The sequence below is a fragment of the Protopterus annectens genome, chromosome 7.part0 (genome assembly GCF_019279795.1).
Source record: "Protopterus annectens isolate FY-2018-M chromosome 7.part0, PAN1.0, whole genome shotgun sequence".
Lineage (NCBI taxonomy): Eukaryota > Metazoa > Chordata > Ceratodontiformes > Protopteridae > Protopterus > Protopterus annectens.
The window spans coordinates 1135485831-1135512039 of NC_056739.1; the positions used below are offsets into that span (position 1 = coordinate 1135485831).

At 38.9% G+C, this 26209-nt stretch overlaps 1 protein-coding gene across 1 annotated transcript in view; it reads left to right on the plus strand.

The window, feature by feature from the left end:
- FRMD5 (FERM domain containing 5) overlaps positions 1-26209 on the plus strand; it is a 1150824-nt gene that overhangs the window by 361175 nt on the left and 763440 nt on the right. Inside the window, exon 5 of the mRNA XM_044077712.1 lies at positions 25087-25210. Within this exon, the coding sequence (XP_043933647.1) occupies positions 25087-25210 (124 nt within the window). The remainder of the gene's footprint in view (positions 1-25086; positions 25211-26209) is intronic.

Here is a 26209-nt window from a genome sequence, read left to right on the forward strand (position 1 = left end):
CCAATGATCCCTTCAGTAGTTTGACCATGTATTCACAAGCACTAAAATACAATAAAATAAACATTTCTTGAAGTGAAGTCAATAATTGTACCTCCTTTTAAAAAGTACAGTAGTAATTATTCATTTTCCCTCCCAGTCAGCTAATTAATTTGCTGCCTAACTTGCATATTCCACTATCAATTACTTTGATTCTGTGTGGCACTGTCTTACTGCATGTACCTATTGCCTGTTTTATAAACCCAACCCAGACTCATCCTGATATTGTCAATACTGATTTGTGGCTCTGTCTCAGTAAACAAATGTAAAATAACATAATAAATAAATAAATAAATAAATAAATAAATAAATAAATAAAAAATAAAAAGAATAAAATAAAGCAATCCAAAGTGTAAATCATCTCTCAGAAATGAAAGGTAGTTACCAGTTATAACTGTATCAATTAAAAGAACAATATGAAAGAAGGTAGAAAAACATTATTGCATTTCTAGACACCTAATACACTACAAAAAATAAAGAGGGATACATGTTAATGTAGCAGACGGTTATATAAATATAACAGAATGGACATATCAAGAGCTTTGCATCTGAAACAGATGAGAAAAGAGATATAAAGAAGTGGGCTCTGCTCTTCAATAGGACAATGCACAGAAGTATAAATACCTTTTACATATTATCTTTACTATACAGCCATGGACTTCTACAATTCATAGAACTGTATCACAGTACACCATGATGGTGCAGAGACAGTGTTCTTTTTTTCGTGAATGGTACATAGAAGTTCCTGATAGGCACTCCAGTACTTGGGACTAGTGGCATTGCTGTTTAGCCTGAAAGCACTACACAGCTACATAATGCTGCATACGCAACAGAACATGTATGCTGCAGGGATGAGAAACTCTGATTTCATGAATTAATCAGTTATTCTATATGCCAGCAGCACTGAGGTCATTACCATATTATTGTAATGAAGCAATCTGATGCTCTGTGTGTTCCCATTGGTGTGAACTCCACAGCATCACAGGGGAGGGTGGGGCATGGCAGTGTGTATTAGCAGGTTTACCTGCCCTGTGGGGAACCCCAATGTCATTAGTGATTTTCTTGCTATGCAGCAGAGATTTTTATTTGGTGGAATGGGGTTTCACTGTGTGATAGCATTAATACGTTACTCAGCAATGCCTGCTGAATAACATACTGACAGAGAGAGAGATATCACTGTAGCCACAGCAGTTTTTGCTATCTGTACGTCACTAGACTCCTGTAGCTTACTCTGGTGGTCCCAATATATACTATATTATTGTCATTTCTGTAAATGATGCATAACTAAGGTGTTCTCACCAGCAAAAGGGTAGATAGCTGGAAAAACAAGGAGCGTGATCATGCAAGGGGGCTTGCACAATCATGCTGTATGGCATTAAAATGGCGTGTGAATCAGACTTGGCTTTGTGCATCCTTCAATTGTGCTCAAAACCCTGTGAAATGGATGATGTTGTTTCTAAATCTGACCCACGGTATAAAAAGTAACGTATTTCTAACTGTAGACTTAGACAGGATAAAACATATGCTAGTGAGATGTAATGATAGATTGTGTGTAAAAACATTTGACCATTTGAAGACCGAATTTAATCTCTCCAAAACCGATTTTTTGAAAGTATCTTCAGTTTTAGCATGCCTTTTCTCAATCCCTTATTGGAAGAGCCTTAAAATGGGCTTGATTACGTTAGACGAAACTGCGTCAGGGAGTAAAAGGGGATTCCAGTCTAAATCTCGCATAAGTCTTGCCTAACTATTTGAGTTATTTACGCAAAAGTTTAGAAGAGGGCTGGAAAAACATGCCCTGGAACACATTAGTGGATTCTTTGAGTAGGTCTAAAGTACAGCCATCACAAGGCAACTTTTAGTCTTAAAGAGGCTATTCCAATTTCCCCAACTCTTTACTCATCAACTTAAGTCCTTGTACAGAGGCTATTGGACCTATTGGAAAATGTAAAGCATGGGACTAGCTGCTGCTAGCATATGTCTGGGTTGTATGCCAGATAAAGCAGATAAATGTCACATGTCCTAGAGTTGCCCTTCTACATTAAAGGCATGGGTCTGTGTATCTCACTGGACCAGTATAGCCATGGATTACATCTATCTCTTGACTCAGAAATTTGGATTCTAGCTTTATACCCCCAAACTAAATGTTTAAGAAAACCCCAAACTCTGTGGCTCTTGCAAATATCCAAAATAACTAGACTATATTTAGTTTCCAACTCAGAAACACCTCACTTAAATAACATTGATGGATGGAGCAAATTTATAAGGAAATATCACAACTTACTAAGTGTAGATATTGAATCAGCCTCCTCTTCTCCATTTTAGGCTCCATTTATGGAGCAGCAGGGAATTGTCTTTACTATGGGACAGAGCTATTAGTCTATCATCTCCAATATGAAAAGAGGATCAAAATATAAGGATGAAATGAGTCAAGGCTGATGACATCTTTAGAATAAGGGGTAGAGTCAGGAATATTAAGGCAAGGTTAGTGGGTTAATAGTATATTGAATGGATTTACTCATAGTATATTTGAGGTCACATCCTAGAAAAACAGCTCATTCTAGGTACATCATGGGTGTTGCCAAAGACAAGACACCAATAAACCTTTAATACAGTTTCGCAATTCTGATTAATTGTTATAGTAGATTTGTTATCAGTTTGTTTACATTCACTTGTTTATAGGTTTATATGTTAATATTTGATGGTTATAGCTTTAACATAACAATAATTTTCATGTTGACAATATCAGCTGTTGCAGATTTTGGCTTAAGTTATATATTGTGTGCAACAAACTGAGATCTGGTTGTATTAGCACTTTGGAGCATCTCATGGTTAGCTATTCATACAGTCCTATAGTTTGTTCTGCATATATCAAACAACCTGAAATGTTACATCTTCAAGATCTGATGTAATATGAGTATTATAATGGTATATTCTATTATGGTTTTGCAATAAAAAAGTAAGATATTTCTATATGAGTAGTAAATGGCACAAGAGATATAAAAAATGATGTATATATGATGAAATTTGTCAAAAGTTATGAGAAAATACAAAGATGAAACTGCAGTCTCTACAGTGGATGACTGTTAAAAAGGGTAGTTAATAATTCCAAACACATTACAGCATGGGGTGTACAGAAACTGCATATTATGCTTACATGGGAGTAGTTTTTACTTATTTATTTTTAAACATTTGTTAACCAGGTAAACCCACTGGACACAAATGTCTCTTTAGAGGTGAAGCGAGAGGACTGTCAAGAGACTTGCTCACACAGTAGGCAGTTGGAGGTGGGAGGAATCAGACCCTGTACCTTTCATTTCAAGAAGTAGCTCATCAGAGTTTTAACCCCCTGTTAACTGCCAGAACAAATGTCAAGGTACAGAGAAAATATAGCTCTCGTTTATTGATAACATGACAGCAAAGTACTATGTTACTGTTTATTTTACCAGAATAATACTCTACATAATATTTGCATTCCTCTAAAAATATCCAGATGTCCAAATTGAATAATACATTCTGATTTAATATAAATGTTGATTTTGTGATCCAATTAATAATAAAGGCTATTTATTTGTACTGACAAGTGAATAGTCTTGATTTCCAGTTGTAGAGCACATATTTTTTTACGTAACTCATTGTGTGATTCCTGATTTAGTTAAGAAACAATAAACGCAATAAACCCACATATACGGAGGCCCTTAACATTAACTTGCCAAAGCAACAAGGACCTCCGAAGCTGAAACACAAACAAACACCAGTCACAACCAAAGTGACACATAGCTCACAACACCAGTGTGCCACCCAACAACAACCCGTAAGGCAAGACAATGTACCCAACACTTTAGTCATAGGTGACTCTATAGTCAGGCACACTGACGTCCCACTCACCAGGCTAAACAAGGAGAAAATTACAGTGAGCTGCCTGTCAGGTGCCAGGATCCACAACAAGTACAAATATGACTCTGTCATTGTCCATGTTGGCGTGAAAGACTTGAGACGTACCTCCCTGGACTACATGAAAAGAGACATGGAAGAGTTCTCAGATCATGTGGTCCAGGCAGGTATGACTCTAGCCCTGAGTAGCATCCTGCCTTTGCCCAGAATTATACCACAGTATAAGGACAAAATGACTGACCAACAATTGGCTAAGCTTCTGGTGTCATTCAAAGGGGATCCAGTATCTGTCTGCCTGGGAAGACATGATCAACAAACCGCGATGCTTTGCCAGAGATGGTCTGCACCTGTCACCCCTGAGATTCAGGTTACTGGCTAAAGCTCTTGCCACCCCTATAGTGCCTTTTTTAGGCAAGGTTCAAAGGAGAAAACCACCACCATAACAGATACAAGCATGCAAAATCTGAAGGTAATGCTACTCAATGCTAGAAGTCTAAACCTCAAAATGCACTCTCTCGAGGCACTCTTAAAATTGGAGAATATCGATATCTGTGCAGTAACTGAGACCTGGTTCAAGGCTCCAGAGAGCACCCCTGCAATACCAGGCTACAACTTTTACCACACTTTTCGGCCACAAAACCAATACTGAAACACTAAAGGTGGAGGAGTGTCCATATTCACCAAGGATATTCACACCTCCAGGCTAGTTGCCCAACACAATGCATCTGAAATTCTCCAGGTGCAACTAACATTAGGTAAGACTGCAATCCAAATTGTAGCTTGCTACAGATCCCCCAATATACCCCAAGATTCTCACTACACCTTTCTAAACATACTGGAAAATATTAAGATACAATCAAACACCCTAATACTGGGTGATTTCAACTACCCTGCCATTAACTGGGAAAACTACTCGGGTATCAACACCTTTTCCCAATGGTTCTTGGAATTCATAAATTCTAGTGCCCTGGATCAACTAATCCATTGTCCCACCAGGGGCTCCAATATCCTAGACCTGATCATTACCAACATGGGAGATAGATGCTCCACACCAGTGGTCACCCCCTCATTGGTCAGGTCTGACCATAAGCAAATCACCCTTGACATCCACATCCACATTCCCACCCCCCAGTAAGGAAACCTCCATGAAAAACTTCTCCAAAGCCAACTTCATGCTACTGAAGTCAGAAGTGACAAACTTCATGACACCCATGCAGACTGGATCTGAAAGTTCTGAATCCTGCACTAAGGCACTGTACGAGCACATCCACTCGTGGATGAATTGTGCCATCCCAAATAGAACCAAGATGCTCTCCTCCAAAAAAAGGAAGCCAATCTGGTGGTCCCCTGCTATAAACAAACTGTACAACAGAAGGAAGAAACTGTTGCAGAAAAGAGGAAAATCCCAGGATGCAAAAAACTCCCTCACCAGCCTCAGTAAGAAGCTGAGATCCCTCATAAAATCCTCAAAAGCTAGTTACGAAAATAAAATTGCCAAAGATTCCAAAGACAACCACAAGGCATTCTATATTTATGTCAAGAATCTAAATGGCAATTCTCAGATCTGCTCTGAGCTACAACAGAATGGTATTAAATATACTGATCCAAAGGATATTGCAAATATCCTGGCAGATCAATTTAGTGCCAACTTCACCCCCCTCTCACCCCCTAAAGGGCACATCTCAATACCAAAAGATTCTGGTAATCATGGTTACACAGGTAGAAACCGCACTCTCCAAAATAAAGAATACAGCATCCATGGGACCAGATGACAGCCTGGGCTGTGTACTACATGAACTACAAAATGAAATGGCACCTCACCTAAGTGTCATGTTTAATCATAGCCTCACCTCAGGCTTTGTGCCCACCGAGTGGCACACAGCTACAGTTATCCACTCCACAAGGGGGGATTCACCTTGGATCCCGGTAACTACCGTCCCCTCAGTCTGATGAGCCTGATCTGTAAGGGTATGGAATGCATTATCATGGAACCTATAAACAAAGACATTGGCAACCTTCAAACACTGGACCCCACCCAGTTTGGGTTCTTGAAAGGCCGATCTTGTCTCCTGAACCTGATTGACTTCTTTGAATCAGTCTCCAGAGCTGTGGACGAGGGTAAGGCGGTTCACACAGCCTATCTGGACCTCGCCAAAGCCATCTACACCATCCCCCACTCTGGAATCATAGATAAACTTACTAAGCTGGGCATAAATCCCTATGTCACTCGATGGGTTGCCAACTGGCTTACTGACAGTACACACACTGTAAAAATAGCCAACTCCAAATCCAGCTCCAGACAGGTGTCAAGTGGAGTATCTCAGGGTTCAGTCCTGGGACCACTCTTGTTTGGCATCTACTTCTCTGAAGTACAGGCCAACACTAAGGGACTCTGGCTAACAAAGTTCGCAGATGACTGCAAACTGGGAGCCATTACTGAATCCCCAAATGATGTGGATATTCTACAAAAGGGCCTTACAGAAACAGATGCTTGGTGCCAGAGCCATAGGCTCAAGCTTAATGCCAAGAAATGTATAGTTATCCCCTTTGGAAAAAGCCATATACCCATGAATTGCCACATAGGTGGCAGTACACTAAACATCGAAAGTGTGATGAGAGACTTAGGAACACGGGTGGACAGTGGTCTCATCTTCGATAACCACATCGCCACAACAGGCAGGAAATCCTTCTATGTGGCACACCTCATCACTAAAGGCTTTTCATCCAGTAAAAAGGAGGTCATTGTCCCACTGTACTCATCCCTCATTAGACCCATTATAGAGTATAATGCCCCGTTTGGTATGTACCTCACAAGACATCTGCAACAGCTGGAAAGGCCAAAGAAATACCTCACTAAAAGAATCACAGGCCTAAAGCAGATGCCATATGCTGACCGTCTAAAAAAACTCCAGCTATACTCTGTGGCATATCGTCTACTCAGAGGCGATCTCTGCTTAACATACAAGGCCATGTCAAACCCTGAGCTGTTGGACATGCTCCACTTAAGGAAATCCCAATCCCTCAGAGCCACATGCTCCAGGGATCTAAACTTTGTCATCACAATGAACAAAACATGCTGGAGGGATAGGCTCCTGACCCAGAAACTCCCGATACTCTGGAATAGACTGCCCATACATGTCAAGCAGAGCGCCTCCTTGGCCCTCTTCAAAAGGATCATTGATGACTGGATGGGAGATAGGAAATTCACTCCAGGGATCATGTCAGTCACCCTGTTAGACAGGGGTCCAGGGAAGTAAATATTGTTGGAAGAAATATCCAGGGAATTGTTATGGCTAGGCTTGTATAATCCCTAGGGCCGATAGCCTAGTACCAACCTATGAACCTATAAGATTTTATCTCTGTTTGGTAGTTTGGCATACAATTTTCTATTAACTTTGGTAATTGTGTGCCTTTCAATAATATTATCTTTAGAAAGTTTTTTTCAACTTAAAATCTTTATGACAATTAAGGAACACAAAACAAGATAAACTCCATTATGGCCTCAAGCAAATATACAGCATGCTGAGAGAAGAGAAGAGAGGATGTACAATATCTCTCATGATATTGTCTGATGTTGACAATGAATTTAAAAGAAAATATATTCTTTTATTAATCAAGTATGCTTTCTAAGTATATCATTAGGCTGTATAAAAAATAACTCCTTTCAAAATGTATAGTGGTAATTATTTTTTCCCTCACAGTCAGCTAATTAATTTGCTGCCTAACCTAATGTTCCATGGGTAAATTGGTGCTTACTGGATTACGTTCATGGTCCTTTATGCATTTTGTATGCAGATGAGGCCCTTTTACATTTATCTTTATGAATTGTAGTAATACACAGACATGGATTACCCTTTATCATCATAATAGCTTTCACCCTAATGCTTATCGCATGTTACACATTTGCCTTAGGGAGACTTATTTACCAAAATGTCTCCGTATTTCTGTAGTCAGCCTGAATGACCTTATTTGCATAAGGATGCAGCACCACTCTTAGCGGATTACCACTACAAATTTACAAAGGGCAGGATTATACATACTGCCCTAAACTTAAAAAATATGGACATTTTCTGCATTTTAATTGCAGAAGAAGGCAGAAACTGGCAAATGCCAGTGCGCTAATATTGGTCAGTGACTACTAAGATATTCAGCCGTCTTCGTTATCAAATAACAAATCTGAGTCAAGTAGGTATAAACAGCACAGAAGGGGAAAAGAGTGAGTAAAGTGCATTTTACATTTAAAACTAAAGATTGTTTTCCTCTGTTTCAAGTGCTGGATGCAGTGGGATTAGACACATCCTTGACTATCCAAAAAGTAAGCAGTTTGAGCAGAGTGTAATGAAAACAACAGACATATAAAGTGCCAATACATTTTTAAGTATTCTTAGCATATAAATGCAAGCAAAAATACCTATAGGTATAGCAGTCAATAATGGTTGCCTTGTACTTAAGTATAAAGTAGCTTTATTTTTTATAGGGTAAGGTGATTTAATGCACCCCCCCCAGCCCCTATATTTTGTATCACATATTAATTTTTTCCCGTTATGTATACCTTTCCTTGTTTTGAAGGGGAGTACCAAAGTAACATTGTAAGGTTAGCAAGGAATTTCCTGTTGTTAAACCCTAATCTGCTATCTGCATTTTAAGCTGCAGTGCACTATGAAATGCACAAATGATTTATTCTCACCCAGTTCATTATAATGGGACCCTGACCTTTGCAGGAAGGTGAGCGGACAGAAACCAGTAACTCCTACAAAAGAAGAAAGCAGCAGATAGTGGTCCCTCAGCTGTTTATGGTTTCTCTTTTGCTAGCTAGATATTTGTCAGCCAGGGTGATAGTCAAACACAATCTACTCATGGATCAGATAGATACTATGTATTCATACAAGTAAAGGTACACCATTTAGAAGACTGTTAGGAAATAAAGGTAAATTATTTGATGTGATATATAAGAACGCTGTTGTGAAGGTGCTGACAAATTTATTCAGTGTTGTTGGGTATATGCACTAGCTTCGGAAGTATCATAGGTTAGTACTAGGCTAACTGCCCTTGTGGGACATTAAGCCTAGCCAATTACCCCACATGAGGATCAAACCCTGCACCCAGTGCCTGTAAGGTAAACACATTAACCATTATGCTAACCTAAGTGCCCAGAATTTCAGGTTTCTAGATATCTTTTATAATTGCATTTTTGTGCTCTCATGATTATTATTGTTATTTTTATTATTATTATTATTATTATTATTACTACTACTGTTATTATTATAAATAGTGTTATTATATATAAATAAGAAAACTGATATATAGCAACCAACAGTTATAAATATAAAATTTCTTATAAACAAAATATTAAGTACATGATACCAATTACCCCCAGTTATTTGCTGTTGAACAGAAACTAAATTATTCGTTTTTAAATTGATGATATTAATATTTACATTCGTTAAAAAGAAACGTCATGCTTGCCTTAGTTTTCCTAGGTTTTTTTATGCCCTATGCAAATTAGTCATTTGATAGGAATGAATCCCATTAAACCAAGTATTGAAAGATTCAAGGAAAAAAGTCCATTCAATTAAAAAATATTCCTTTGTAATTTTAGTTGCCTGTCAGGCTGTAAGTTACAAATATACATGCTTTTGTAACTCAGAAATGTATGAGTGATTTACCAGATAATATGGCACATTCTAGAGGATTTTTGAAATATATGTGTGAAGCATACATACTTGTGTTGGAATTTACACCACCATTTATTACAAATGCACTTGACTTTCCTGTTTTTTCCTTTGAGCAGATTCATCAGTTTGTTATGGTTTTGCCACAAGTTTATAGTATTCAATGTGATATGACATGCATGCAATGGGCCTTTAACAGCTCTGCATACTAGATTACAAAAAGTTGATTTAACTTACAGCAAATGGCAAGTGTAATACATTTTTAGTTACTGATAGATGAATGCTGAAAGGTATTGGTCAAGAATGTTATTAAAACGATTTTCTTCATGTCAGTTGAACAAACCTGATTAACAGAAAATTAGGCTCCTAAATGAAGACAGTTTTAGTCTGCTGGTGTAAGAAACACTTTTCCTATGAGCAGAATTGAATAATATTACAATAACCCACGCCTGGGTGTGGGTAATGCTGGATTTACCCGCAGTTGGCATGGTTTGGTCCCGAGGGCTTCACCCTTGGGACCAAACAAAGCCAACCGTGGGTAAATCCAGCATTACCCACACCCAGAAGTGGGTTATTATATCTAATGACATTATTTAAGAAAAAAAATAATTACTTTTCTTAAATAATGGCATTGTATAATACCTCCTTGCTGCCCTTCCGCAGCTGTCTGGTATTCTGCGGCAGTTCTGATGTACTGCGCAGTACATCAGAGCTGTGGGCAAAAGCAACGGAGAAAGCAAGATCTCCATTGCTTTTTACTGTTTTGCTATGTTAAATGGGTTTAACATAGCGAGACAGCTTTAAAATAAGCAGCGGCTCCATTGCTTATTTTAAAGCTGTCTCACTATGTTAAACCCATTTAACATAGCGAGACAGTTTTGAAAAAAGCAACAGAGAAAGCAAGATCTCCGTTGCTTTTTACAAACTGTTTTGCTATGTTAAATGGGTTTAACATAGCGAGACAGCTTTAAAATAAGCAACGGAGATCTCTGTTGCTTATTTTAAAGCTGTCTCGCTATGTTAAACCCATTTAACATAGTGAGACAGGTTTAAAAAAAAAAGCAACGGAGAAAGCAAGATCTCCGTTGCTTTTTTTAAACCTGTGTCGCTATGTTAATCTCCTTTAACATAGCGAGACAGTGTTTTAAAAAAGACTTATACTAATGGAAAAAGTCCGGGCGACCGGACCTTTTTCCATTAGTATAAGTCAATTTACAATGTGCACGCTGGCCAATCAGCGTGCACGTTTTGGAATATTAATGGGGGGTCATGGTATAATATAGCACTTAGTTGTTGTGTTGTTATTTTGTATCAGCTACAGTTTGGTGCTGTTGCAATAAATCTTATAGTGAGCTCTCAGTCTAAGTGACCACTTACACTGACAACAGGCTGCGAGCAGGTGTTTTGGAATCTGGTCTCCATAGTAAGTTTGTTTATAGATAGGCCTTAGGCCTTACACAGAATTAAGTCACTTACACTGATGGTAGATCTTTTAGAAAAAGAGCAGACTTGCACAGAGAGTAACTCTTGTAATCTGTAACGTGGGACCACTGTAATGGGTGAACTAGCCTTTCCTTTGAGATGCAGCTTTAGATTAATTACAAAATGTAGGAGATAAAACGGACACAGATCCACACATGAGGGTTGACGAAGATTTCTGTCTCCACAGAAAACAATTTTTAGTTTACTTTAAAATAATTTAGTTAATTTGATTTGTCAAAGGAAGATTCAATGGATCTCAAGTCTATTACAACCAGCAGTGCTTATGGTTAGAATTATCCCACAGTTATTTAATATCGAAGTATATTATTTGCCACTTTTTAAAAAAATCCTTCTAAGTGAGCCACATTATTGGCTAAATGCAGCCTTCTAACGTAATTACCACTGCAAAAATGTCACTTGTGTGCAGCACTACAGCTATACTTGCCAGCATGAGAACACAAGCAGCTTCTTTAAAACAATAAAGAGTTTAAATGTAGCCCAGCTGCATTGCAGAACTGGATATACCTTGAGGAACCTCGGATATTATATTGTTTGTTTCTAAAATGCTTTGTATAAGTGTCAGCAGCTAAATATAATATAAGCAGAATGTTTAGGTGGAACACTGTATAGGCAGGAACTACACTACATCAATGTATAGTGTACACATAAGCACATATAATGAAATGTGCATGTGCAGTGCACAGTGTATAAGTGTCAACAGCTAAATATAATATAAGCAGAGTGTTTAGGTGGAACACTGTATAGGCAGGAACTACACTACGTCAATGTATAGTGCACACATAAGCACATATAATGAGATGTGCAGTGCACAGCAGTGCCATTTCTGCAGACTTACTGCAGCACACAGAGACAAATACAAGGGCTGGGGGTTAGCATAATGGTTAAGGTGTTTACCTTACAAATACAAGTTATTTATTTTATTATTTATTTATTTATTTATTGCAGGATTTGATTCCCACCTTTGAAAGGAATTTGGCTAGGCCTGAAATGACTTGTAAAGGCAGCGAGCCTTGTACTTACCCAAGAACAAGAAGTGTTTATATACAAAAGATTTATTTTTAAAGATAAGATGCACATTTTTTGTAAAACCTCCATTGTATGATAACATTATTCTAAACCGGGCTTATTGGTCATGCTAGTTTACCCTGTCCCTATGAAGTTTACCCACTGAGACCTTCCCTCATGGGGAAGCAGCTTGAGAGTAAATCCCCTTAACTGATAACTGGCAAATGCCCTCTACATCATGAAATATTTGTATCTGAAGCTGCAGCTTTGTTCATTTTATAATGTGGCACAGTGGATAACTAACATACACTTATGCACCATATTCATATCCTTATACATATGTGGTCTCAGCCATATGTGGTTCGAACCTATAAACGTTCGATCGACTGTAAGGAACCCATATATATATATATATATATATATATATATATATATATGGGTCTACTTTACATTACCGAAACTACACTTCACCGACACACAAAACACCGACCCCAAATAACCGAAACCACACAACACCGACAACTCACAAAACCAAACACAATTACACCGACACAAACAACATAAACTACACATGACACACAATGACATATCCACTAACCCAAACCCTAACCCTAAGGTCCGACACTACCACACAGTTACCCTACCCGCACCCTAACCCTAACTCACTTAACCCACCCCTACACCTAAAGACTGTCACTATCGCACACTTAACCTACCTGCACCCTAACCCTAACTCACTTAACCCACCCTAAAACATAAAGCCCGTCACTATCGCACACTCACCCTACCCGCACTCTAAACCTAACTCACTTAACCCGTCCCTAAACTACAGTCCGTCACTATCACACGCTTACCTTACCCGAACCCTAACTCCGACACTACCACACACTCACCTTTCCCACACCCTAACCCAAAATCCCACAATATCGCACACTTACCTGACCGCTCCTAACTCCGTCACTATCGCACACTTACCGAGTTGCGCTCACACATTACCCTTGTCGGTCTTTCGGCTGTTGCAAAATCACCTTTTCGATCAACTTACTTGTCGGTCGTTTCGTCTCGGTCTTCTGCGTGTCGGTGAAGTGTCGTGTCGGTAATGTAAAGGGGACCCATATATATATATATATATATATATATATATATATACATACATACATATATATGAAGTTTTGTCAAGTGATTGAATTATGAAATGTTTGAACAGTTAGACATAATGCAAAACAGTTTGAATCACAAAAATTACAAAAGAAAGTTCAAATTACAAAGATTCAAAAACCAAAACAAGTAAATTAATCCCCTTGCTACTTAAACATACCAGTCCTGATATTGCACTACAGTCAGAAAAGGGCAAACTCACATTCCCCACTGAACCATTATCTTGAACATACATATACTGCCAACATTCAAAAATTCTTTAGCAGATATTTCAAGACCTCGAACTTCTGATAATTTGAGCACTTGAAGGTAATGCATATATGTGTATATCTATATATTTGATTCCACTCTCTCTCTTTCTCTCTCTCTCTATATACATATATATATATATATATATATATATATATATATATATATATATATAGATATAGATATAGATATATAGATATATATCTATATATATCCCCAACACCTGGAATTATTAATCTCTCACACTTGTGGGTTGATAAGATGCCAACATTTGGTAGTTTTATATATATATATATATATATATATATATATATATATATATATATATATATTAACTTCTGAATGTTGAATTTCCGAAACTTCGAATTTCATATGGTCGAGACCATACGATCGAAGTTTCGGAATCTCGAAATTCTGAAATAAATCCAAAAAAAAAAACAACTTTCTCGACATTTATGCAGGGGGGCTATGCCCCCCCAACCCCGCTACTTAAATATACCAACTCCAAGATCGCACTACAGTGAGGAAAAGGGAAATCTCCCATTCTGTGTTGTATGCAAATCTCCGTTCAGAATTTTGAAGTTCTAAAACAAAGTGATGTTCACCCACCTGCCTCAGCTTTCTCCTGTGTACTAACCCTAACATTTGCTGTACATCATTCTCTATCCTTAAACCTACACATTAACTGTACTACTACACAGACTCACAGACACATAATATCAACATGCATAGCACTATATCCATCCCCTAACTTAGCCCTTATTCTAACCCTAATCCACAAGCACTCTTGGAAACACCCACACACACACACACACACACACACACACACACACACACACACACACACACACACACACACACACACACACACACTCTTCAACACATTATTAAAAACGGTGTCAAACAAGCTGCCATTTGTCAAACTCACTCATAGGTTCATAGCTTCATAGGTAGGTACTAGGCTATCGGCTCTGGGGCCTATATAAGCCTAGCCAAAAGGTTCCCTGGCTTTCGCCACCCAAGAAAATTATTTTCCTGTGCCCCTGTCGAGCAGTGCCACAGAAGTGATTCCCGGGGTGAATTTTCTATTTCCCATCCAGTTGTCAAGACTTTTCTTAAAGAGGACCAATGAGGAGCTTTGCTTGACATGAATGGGTAGTTTGTTCCAGAGTATGGGAAGTCTCTGGGACAGGAATCTATCCCTCCCGCATGTTCTGTTTATTGTAGTGACAAGGTTTAGTTCCCTCCAGCATGTGGTTTGAAGAGCTTGGAATTTCTTTAAGTGTAGCATGTCTAATAGCTCTGAGTTTGACATAGCTTTGTATGTTAGGCAGAGATTGCCTCTGAGTAGGCGATATGCGATGGAGTAGAGCTGGAGTTTTTGAGACGGTCTGTGTATGGCATCTGTCTGAGGCCAGTAATCCTCTTAGTGAGGTATTTCTGTGGCCTTTCCAATTGTTGTAGGTGTCTTGTGAGATACATGCCAAATAGGGCATTGTACTCTATAATGGGTCTGATGAGGGATGAGTAGAGAGGAACAATGACCTCCTTTTTTCCAGAGGAGAACCCTTTTGTGATGAGGTGTGCCACATAGAAGGATTTCCTGACTACTGTGGTGATGCGGTTATCAAAGGAGAGACTGCTGTCCACCTGTGTCCCGAGGTCCCTAATCCCACTTTCAGTGTTTAGTGAGCTACCACCTATGTGGTAGTTCATGGATACCGAGTTTTTCCCAAAGGGGATGACAATGCACTTCTTGACATTGAGCTTGAGACCATGACTTTGACACCAAGCATCTGTGTCTCTGAGGCCCTTTTGTAGAATGTCTACATCATTAGGTGATTCTATTATGGCTCCCAGTTTGCAGTCATCTGCGAACTTTGTTAGCCAGAGACATTCTGTGTTGGCATGCACTTCAGAGAAGTAGATGCTGAACAGGAGAGGACCCAGGACCGAACCCTGTGGTACTCCACTCATCACTGGTCTAAAGTCGGACTTGGGGTCGGCTACTTTTACTGTGTGGGTTCTGTAAGTGAGCCAGCTGGACACCCATATTGTGACATAGGGATTTATGCCCAGTTTAGTGAGTTTATCTATAATTCCAGAGTGGGGGATGGTATTGAAAGCTTTGGCGAGGTCAAGATAGGCTGTGTGCACTACCTTGCCCTCATCTACAGCTCTGGTGACTGCTTCAAAGAAGTCAATCAGGTTTAGTAGACATGATCTACCTTTTACAAACTCAAACTGAGTGGGGTCCAGGGTTTGGAGGTTACCTATGTGTTTGTTTATAAGCTCCAAAATGATACGTTCCATGGTCTTGCAGACCAGGCTCACTGTCAAACATACACACACACACACACACACACCAGAAAATCTACCACCTTATCTAGCCCAAACAAGTAGACACTCTCTCGCGTACATTTCAAACCATTCATGAACAGTCTATCAAACAACTGCTATTTGGCATACTCACTCACACACTGTATAACATATGTACATATACACACCACAAAATTTATCCCCTTACATAGCCCTTACCCAAATCTTAACCCACAAATGCTCTCTCATACACTCCCAATCCATTCCTTCTTACTTACCTAAACATATTAAAACTTCCTGCTATCAAACATATTTTCAGTCGACAGTCACACTATTCAATCAATTTCCCCAAACTGCCATTTGACTTTGCGTGTGTGCGCGTGTGTGTGTGTGTGTGTGTGTGTGTGTGTGTGTGTGTGTGTGTGTGTGTGTGTGTGTGTGTTTGTGCGTGCGTGTGTGCAGAAAGATTGGTAATATATATATATATATATATATATATATATATATATATATATTTATATATATATATATATATATATATATATATATATATATATATATATCTTCCCACTATTTGCCATTGGTTATGATCAGACATTTCAGTTATAGCACATTTGTACATAATTGCTAGTTAGGTGACATGATAAAGATTATGTTACTTAAGTCATAGCCTTGATGCTTTCTTCTTCTGTTTTTTTTTTCTAATTTCTCCAAACGTTTTTGGTGTATAATACAGTGACAGGAATGGACCAAATTCCTAAGTCAGGGTAGGATTAAAGCTTATGTGATTAGTATTACTTCAGTCTTTAATGTTTGCCAAGAGCGCTCTTTTCAGCACCTGCAGTGTACCCAGAATTGCCTCATTCTACAGTTTAGAGAAGGTTACATGCATTGGTAGCATGTTTAAGTATGACTGCAAATTATTTGTTATTTGTCTTGTTGTTGCTACTATTGGATCTATCTAGGTACCTTTATAGGTTCATAGGTTCATAGGTAGGTACTAGGCTATCAGCCCAAGGGCCTAATTCAGCCTAGCCAACAAGGTTCCCTGGCTTACACCTCCCAAGAAAGTTAATTTCCTGTGCCCCTGTCGAGCAGAGCCACAGAAGTGATTCCAGGGATGTATTTCCTATTTCCCATCCACTTATCAAGATTTTTCTTGTTTTCTTGAAGAGTGCTAATGAGGAACTTTGCGTGACATAGATGGGTAGCTTGTTCCAGAGTATGGGAAGTCTCTGGGACAGGAATCTATCCCTCCAGCATGTCCTGTTTATTGTGGTGACAAGGTTTAGGGCCCTAGAATGTGTAGCTTGGAGGATTGGGATTTCTTTAGGTGCAGCATGTCCAACAGATCTGGGTTGGACATAGCTTTATATGTTAGGCAGAGATCACCTCAGAGTAGGTGATATACTACAGAGTAAAGCTGGAGTTTTTTGAGATGGTCAGTATAGGGCATCTGTAATCCTCATTGCCTTTCCAGCTGCTGCAAATGTCTTGTGAAGTACATTCCAAAAAGGGAGTTGTACTCTATAATGGGTCTAATGAGAGCTGAGTAGAGGAGAACAATGACCTCTTTTTTCCTGGATGAGAACCTTTTTGTGATGGGGTGTGCCACACAGAAGGATTTTCTGACTACTGTGGTGATGTGATTAACAAAGGAGAGACTACTGTCCACCTGGGTCCCAAGGTCTCTTATTACACATTCGGCATTAAGTAGATTGCCATTTATGTGGTAGTTCATTAGTACAGAGTTTTTACCAAAGGGGATGACAATGCACTTTTTGGCATTGAGCTTGAGGCAGTGCCTCTGACACCAGGCATCTGTCTTAGTGAGGCCCTTCTGTAGGATGTCCACATCATTTGGGAACTCGACTATGTCTCCTAGTTTGCAGTTACCTGTGAACTTCATTAGCCAGAGGCCTTCTATGTTAGCCTGTACTTCTGAGAAGTAGATACCAAACAGGAGAGGTCCCAGGACTGAACCCTGTGGTACTCCACTTGTCACTGGTTTGAAGTCAGATTTGGAGTCTGCAACCTTTATAGTGTGGGTACTGTCAGTGAGCCAGTTTGCAACCCATCTTGTGACATATGGATTTATACCTAGTTTAGTGAGTTTAGCTATAATTTCAGATGGGGGGATGGTGTTGAAAGCCTTGGCAAGGTCAAGATAGGCTGTGTGAACCACCTTACCCTCATCTACGGCTTTGGTGACTGTCTCAAAGAAGTCAATCAGGTTCAGAAGGCATGATCTGTCGTTCACAAACCTGAATTGGGTGGGTCCAGAGTTTGGAGGTTACCAATGTCTTTGTTTATGAGTTCCATGATGATACATTCCATGGCCTTGCAGACCAGGCTAGTCAGGCTAATAAGATGATAGTTACCAGGATCAGTGGTGGCTCCCCCTTTGTGGAGTGGGGTAACTGTTGCTGTGTGCCATTCAGTGGGCACAAAGCCTGATGTGAGACTATGATTGAACATGGTAGGATCAGTGGTGGATCCCCCTTTGTGGAGTGGGATAACTGTTGCTGTGCACCATTCAGTGGGCAGAAAACCTGACGTGAGACTATGATTGAACATGGTGCTTAGGTAGGGAACCAGTTAGTTCTGAAGTTCATGTAAAACGCAGCCTGGGATGTTGTCCGGTCCCATGGATGCTGTGTTTTTGATTTTAGAGAGTGCAGCTTTTACCTGCATAGATGTGATTTCAGGGAATCTGCATTCTTCCTTTATAGATATGGGCCCTTTAGGGGGTGAGGGGGGTAAAGTTAGCACTGAACCTATCTGTCAGGATATTGGCAATATCAGTTGGTTCTGTTATTTTCTTGCTGTTGTGTTGTAACTCAGAGCAGATCTGGGTGTTGCCATTGAGATTCTTGACATAGCTATAGAACGTTTTGTGGTTGTCCCTAGAATTAGTGGTGATTTTGTTTTCATAGCTAGCTTTGGAGGACCTTATAAGGGATCTCACCTTCTTACTTAGGCTGACCAGGGAGCTCCTCCACTCATGGGATTTTACTCTCTTTTGCAACAGTTTCTTCCTTCTGTTGTAGAGTTTGTTTATGGCAGAGGACCACCAGATTGGCTTCCTTTTTTTGGAGCATAGCGTCTTGGTTCTGTTTGAGATAGCACGGTCCATGCACTCGTGTAAGTGCTTATAGAGTGCATTTGTGTAGGATTCAGCAGTCGTAACTGTATTGTCCATCTGCATGGGTGTCATGAAGTTCACCACTTCTGTCTTAATGAATGCATGAAGTTGGCTTTGGAGAAATTTTTTACAGTGGTTTCCTTAATGGTGGGTGGGTGTTGGATGCAGATATCTAGGGTGATTAGCTTATGGTCAGATTTGACCAATGAGGAGTTGACGTCAGGTGTGGAACATCGGTCACTTGTGTTGGTAATGACTAGGTCTAGCATATTGTTGCCCCTGGTGTGGGTGTGGATAAGTTGATCCAGGGCATTGGAATTAACGAATTCCAAAAAGCCTTGAGCGAAGGAGTTGGTACATGAGTAGTTTTCCCAGTTAATGGTGGGGTAGTTGAAATCGCCCATTATTATGGTGTTTGGTTGAACCCTATTATTGTCCAGTACATCAAGAAAAGAGGAGTGGGAATTCTGGGGCATGGTGGGGGATCTGTATCAAGCTACAATTTGAATTGTAGTTTTGCCCAGAGTTAGTTGCACTTGGATAACCTCGGATGCATTATGCTGCATAACTAGCCTGGAGGTGTGGATATCCTTAATAAATATGGACACACCTCCGCCTTTGGTGTTCTGGTCCAGGTTAGATGGCCAAAAAGTGTGGTATGAGTTATAGCCTGGTAATGCAGGGGTACTCTCTAGAGCCTTAAACCAGGTCTCGGAAAAAATATCCAGCCTCCACTGAAGGTGCTGAAGACAAAAAGAAAAAAAACTGCAAGAAAACTTCGTAGCACCACCACAGCTGTTCAGCACTTCAAAGAGTCTGTCCTTAGAAATTAATACTCCAAGAAATACGAAAAAAATTAAAAGCAAGAATTTAATAAAAACAAAACTGACATAAAACATAAAAAGAAAAATAGCTTCCGATAAGCGCTTTCGGCTATTCAGCTTTCTTCAGATCGTAAAGCATTCTCGGATTTTACCATTTGAAAAGAAAATCCTAGCCAATCAGTTGTCCACTTCCGACTCCACAATCAAGCTGTTAACCAATGTCTGGAGCAACAATATCGGTCCCTTATTTGAGAGAAAGTAACCAAAATACACTTCATTATTCATCGAGGCCAATCTGGCGAAAGAAGATACTCGCCAATCACTATTACTTCCTTAATCGCATCTTCCCTCTCATAGGTCCATAACAGTGAAAACTGATTGGGTAGTCAAAATACACCTCATTATTCCTCCATCAAAACCAATCCGGCGAAAGAAAATACTCGCCAAACACTATTGCTTCCTTACACGCACCTTACATGTCATTGGTCCATAACAGTAAAGACTGATTGGGTGAAAAGTGGGGCATTCAGTCAAGATTTAAATAAAAGAACTGCGTTAAGCATTTTCATAGCCAACCAGTCGAATGGAAAGTTTTCACTAATCATTGCCATACTCATCCACATCATTGGTCCAAAAGGGACGTTACATAGAAAAAATCTCTTTTATTCATCCAGTGACAGGAAAGATATTTCAATTTAACCTTTATGCTGACTGTAATACTAAGCATGTGATTTATTTAGCAACATGCTGCCAATGTAATGTTTACTACATTGGCAAAACAGACCAGAGGCTTAAGGATTGGATTCTAAGACATCTTAGAGATATATCTCATAAAGATATGAACAATGCTCTAGCGGTACATAATCTTGGTAATCACACACATCACTTTAAATTTAAAGCCATTGAAGTAATGGCCGTCAACAATAGAGCAGGTGATGTTATGAATCGCACAGAGTTACGTGAGATCAACTGGACAGTAAATTTGCAGGCACATCATCAACCTGGATTAAATACTATTGTTCCATTGAAATCAATATTGAAAGCCAGAAGGAATGTGATTGGCTATAAATAAAAACTACACATGCTTGTAGGAAGCTTAATACTTCAAAGTAACCATTGTTATATCTTTAGAAGAAGATATGTGAAGGTAATGATTCATCTTTTATTGGCCTTGAGCAAGGAACCTTAAGGTGAGCAGCCATGCTAATATGAATAAAGAATGATTCCACATAACAAAATATTGTAATTTGTAGAATCAAGAACCTGTGCAAGGCTGGATTACGATTGGTTTTCATTCTATTGTTCCATTCGATGTATAGCATTCTATAATCTTGACTGCTATACAAGAGGTCTCATGGAGAATATGTGAGCGAAAGCTACATATGCAGGGATTCTGTGGAGTATACTCTGCTTAATATGGAGTTAAAGTCATTCAGGTTTTATGAAGAACAACATGAAAAATTCCCTATTTTATTCCTTTCCAATGACTGAATATAGCCTATGGTCGTGATTTCTCTGAAAATTTAAAGGATTTCTATATTCATTTTTATTTTTTCTGAGCAAGCAATCTGAAATAAACAATCTTCTCAATATAAATGAAGGATGTTTCTACATAGCGAAATATTGCAGCTTATAGAAACACTGTATAAGGCTAAAATTGTGACTGTTTTTTGTCTCGTTATCTGATAATGAACAGAATTTAGCCACATTATTTATCTTTGTTGTTTTTCCCAAACTACAACCAAAATAGTGCTTTATTCGACAGCTATTATAAGCAATATGCAGCCAATTTTGTATTCTCGATCTCTATGTAAGTGATCCTATGGAGACTATGTGAGCAAAGTTGAGACCTTGCAGAATGTGCTGTATTCACATTCGCATTCTGCTTAATAAGGAGCTATACAAGTGACTTTGTAAAGTATAAAATGTTAATTTAACTGTTTCTTGGTTCCTAAATTGTTTATTATATTGATGGGCACAATATAAACTATTATTGGGAGAATTCCGTTTCAATGGTTATCCTAAGCCAAAGCTAAGATGAACCGCATGAGGAGCAAGAGTGATTATTGGTCTTTGAATACTGTTACCTGATTGGGCATGTATCTGTTATACTATCTCACCAATTTTATGAAAAATCTCCGTTCTTGGCTGTCTAGATTTACCTTTTCTTAATGATTGAATACTGCTTACTACCATGATGGATTTGTACTGAAAAACGCCAAGGGTATTTTGGTAACAGGAATAGCGATTGATTTTAAACTTCACTATTAACTCATTAATGAGGTGCCAGTATGATTGGAGAGATTTTTTCTATGTAATGTCCCTTTTGGACCAATGATGTGGATGAGTATGGCAGTGATTGGTGAAAAGTTTCCATTCGACTGGTTGGCTATGAAAATGCTTAACACAGTTCTTTTATTTAAATCTTGACTGAATGCCATGTTTTTCACCCAATCAGTCTTTACTGTTATGGACCAATGACATGGAAGGTGCGTTTAAGGAAGCAATAGTATTTGGCGAGTATTTTCTTTCGCCGGATTGGTTTTGATGGAGGAATAATGAGGTGTATGTTAACTACCCAATCAGTTTTCACTGTTATGGACCTATGAGAGGGAAGATGCGATTAAGGAAGTAATAGTGATTGGCGAGTATCTTCTTTCGCCAGATTGGCCTCGATGAATAATGAAGTGTATTTTGGTTACTTTCTCTCCAATAAGGGACCAATATTATTGCTCTAGACATTGGTTAACAGTTTGAGTGTGGAGTCAGAAGTGGACAACTGATTGGCTAGGATTTTCTTTTTAAATGGTAAAATCCGAGAATGCTTTATGATCTGAAGATGGCTGAATAGCCGAAAGCGCTTATCGGAAGCTATTTTTCTTTTTACGTTTTATGTCAGTTTTGTTTTTATTAAATTCTGCTTTTAATTTTTTTCATATGTCTTGGAGTATTGATTTCTAAGGACAGACTCTTTGAAGTGGAGAACAGCTGTGGTGGTGCTACGAAGTTTTCTTGCAGTTTTTAAACCAGTTCTCAGTCACTGCAGAGATATCGATGTTCTCCATTTTAAGGAGTGCCTCGAGTGAGTGCATTTTTAGATTTAGACTTCTAGCATTGAGTAGCATTACCCTCAGGTTTTGCTTGCCTGTTCCTGTTACAGTGGTGAATTTGTCATTTGAACCTTGCCTAAAAAAGGCACTATAGGGGAGGCAAGAGCCTTAGACAGTATCTAGAATCCCAGGGGCGACAGGTGCAGGCCATCTCTGGCAAAGAATCATGGTCTGTCAACCATGTCATCCCAGGTAGACATATACTGGATCCCCTTAGAATGACACCAGAAGCTTAGCCAATTATTGAAGTTAATTATTTTGTCCTTGTACTGCGGTATCACTCTGGGCGATGGCAGGATGCTACTCAGGATTAGGGTCATACCTGCCTGGGCTACAAGATTGGAGAGCTCTTCCATGTCTCTTTTCATGTAGTCCAGGGAGGTATGTCTCAGGTCGTTCACACCAACATGGACAATGGCAGAGTCATATTTGTACTTGTTGTGGAGTGACCTGAGTGTGTGGGTTATGTGGTGGATCCTGGCACCCGACAGGCAACTGACAGTAACCTTCTTGTTTAGCCTGGTGAGTGGGACATCAGTGTGCCTCACTATAGACAGTAATCTTCTCCTTGTTTAGCCTGGTGAGTGGAAAATCAGTGTGCCTGACTATACTATGACTAGCGTGTTGGGTACATTGGTTTGCCTTATGGGCCTTGGTTTATTGACACACTGAGTCTGTGGGCTATGTGTCATTTGGGTTGTGATGGGGGATGGAGGTTGCTTGCATTTCTGCTTTGGAGGTCTCTGTTGCTTGAGCAGGTTATTATTGAGAGCCTCTGCAAATGTTTTTGTGTTTCTATGTGTGGATTTTGGTGGTGTAGGTTTAGTAGGACTATGTGATGAGTATGGTGTGGTGCAAGTGTTTACGCTCTCCTCTTGACTGTCAAGTTCAGCCTTGGTTGGAGAGAGTTTTACCTCCAGTTTGGCTAGATAAGTGCATCTCTCACAGGTTGTGGTGTTGGGTGGTAGGAGGAGAGGGTTGTCTGTGTACATGAGGCAATTGCTACATTGCCTCAAGATGCCCAGATTCATCAGTAGACAGGAGAGAACACTGGGACCTGCCTGAATAAAAAAAATACTTTCCTACTTTCCTCTAGACATTGCTCTCATTTCTGCTTGCAAAACATAATATTTTATGACTTTGTGGGTCTCAGTACGTAAGATGCTGCAATCACTGTGTGTAGCAATTTCAGGGATTAATGCTACTTTTCTCTTTTTTCATGGACTACGATATTTGGTTTTCTTGCATCTATTTTGTACTGTTGGTATTGGGTGTCCCACATGATATGAACGTCATCATTCTCTATAATGTCTTGGGATTCATGTTTCCAGTGCTTGTCAGTTACTTCTATATTATCATGTTTGCTCAATCTCCACTACAGCAGTCTTATTTATTTATTTCACATTTGTTTACCAGGAAAGTCCAACTGGACAGATCTGTCCTTTTTCAGTGGCGGCCCGGCGAGAAAAGTTCCACAGTAATACAGAATAAAAAGAGTACAATAGTTGTATAAAATAATTATACAAATACATAAAAGATAATGAAATGTGTTGAATGGGTCCAGAGTGTAGAATGGACAGTACAGCTATTGTATCATATAGTACAACATTTTTGCACTTATAATGAATTTATAATACATATAGTTTCAAGTATTCAAAATAGATTTTGATACATGAGTAGACAGAGTTTAAGTTTTGAGATTCTACATCATATCATTGAGTATATATTACAATTCATGGGAAGATGTGAATAATTAAAGACATTTTTCTTAGCCAGGGTTAGTGCAAGAACATATCCAAATTTTGGTGAGGTGTGTTTCAATTTTGTAGTGCTGGATATTGTTTTGATGTTTATAGGGAGAGAATTCCAAAGTTTTGTTTTGCAGTTAGAATAGAGAATACAGTCTTGCCACATAACTGTAACTTTCAGTATACAGACATAAGTCATGAGTGCATTACACCCAGAAAAAAATGCGCAAGTGTTTCCATTTCTGTTTTACAGAATCTTCACTTATCTGTTCTCTTTCTCCCACTGATTCTATAGACTTTTTAAAGCAATGTATTTTTTCATAGTTTATAGTTTTCACTCTCCATGAATTGCTTTAAGTCTGTTGAAGCAACATGGTTAAAATATCCTGTAACTATTATGTTTTAACATTTTCTCATTTCTAGCTGAAATTGGTGACTATGATCCTGGAAAGCATCCAGAAGGATACAGCTCAAAATTTCAGTTTTTCCCTAAACATTCAGAAAAGCTGGAAAGAAGAATTGCAGATGTTCATAAAACAGAACTCAGGTAATGCTTAAAAGATATCTGTCAGAGTCTACAGCCATATACTGCTTGTAAATATGTAATGAAGTGTTATTTTGTGTAAAATAAAAAAGTCTCATCCAGGTTTTACTATTTGTTTCTTAGTTATTCTTCCTTCTCTGCCAGGTTGGAAGCAAAATATTTGTACAGAAGCCCTAATCTCTTTAGACATCCAGTTCTGCAGAGGGTTATCTTTCTCTAAAGGACTGTTAAACACGTTTGTTTTTCTGAATGGAATAAGAAATCATTGTGGTTGGGCTAATGGTGCATTGCCCAGCCAAATATGCTATAGGACCTCAGTGTAGTAAATAACGTAGCCTGTTGACACTCTCCTCAAGAGTGTGAGAGGCAATCATTAATACAAGCTCCGCTGTGCATCATTGCACTCTTAATGCAAAACCATTCAATGTGAAAGTATATGTTTGCATTAATGTAGTAGTAAGTCATGTCAACTGAAGGAGTTGCTGGTGGTTAACAGTTGATCTACTATGGACTGAAGTAAGAAATATGGCTGCAGAGGTGTTTTAACCACCAGACAAGGGCCATTCTACCAACATAATTCTTCAATTACACAAACATAAGACTGCCTTAAGACACATTATGAAATGTGCCAGTATCAGTAAATTTAAGCATATCTAAACAGACTTATAGTTTACAGCAATGGAATAATGACCTAGATTAAATATCTTTCTTACTATTCAAGATGTGACATTAATCCTACCCTTTTTATAATCTAAAATGGATATAATAACAATTAAATGATGACAGACGGTCAGTAGCTTCTGTCCCCCAGAATTTCCCTTTAAGTTACATGGTGGGATGAACCATAACAGGAATAAGAATAATAAGAGGAAAGATAGATCATGTTCTTACTTGCTGGCACTGCAGAGAGCTCTGCCCATTGTGTTCAACCAGCTGAAAGGCCTGTGCATTTTTTTTACATAAACACTTTGGCCAATACTTGTAAAGCTGGAGAGCCCAATG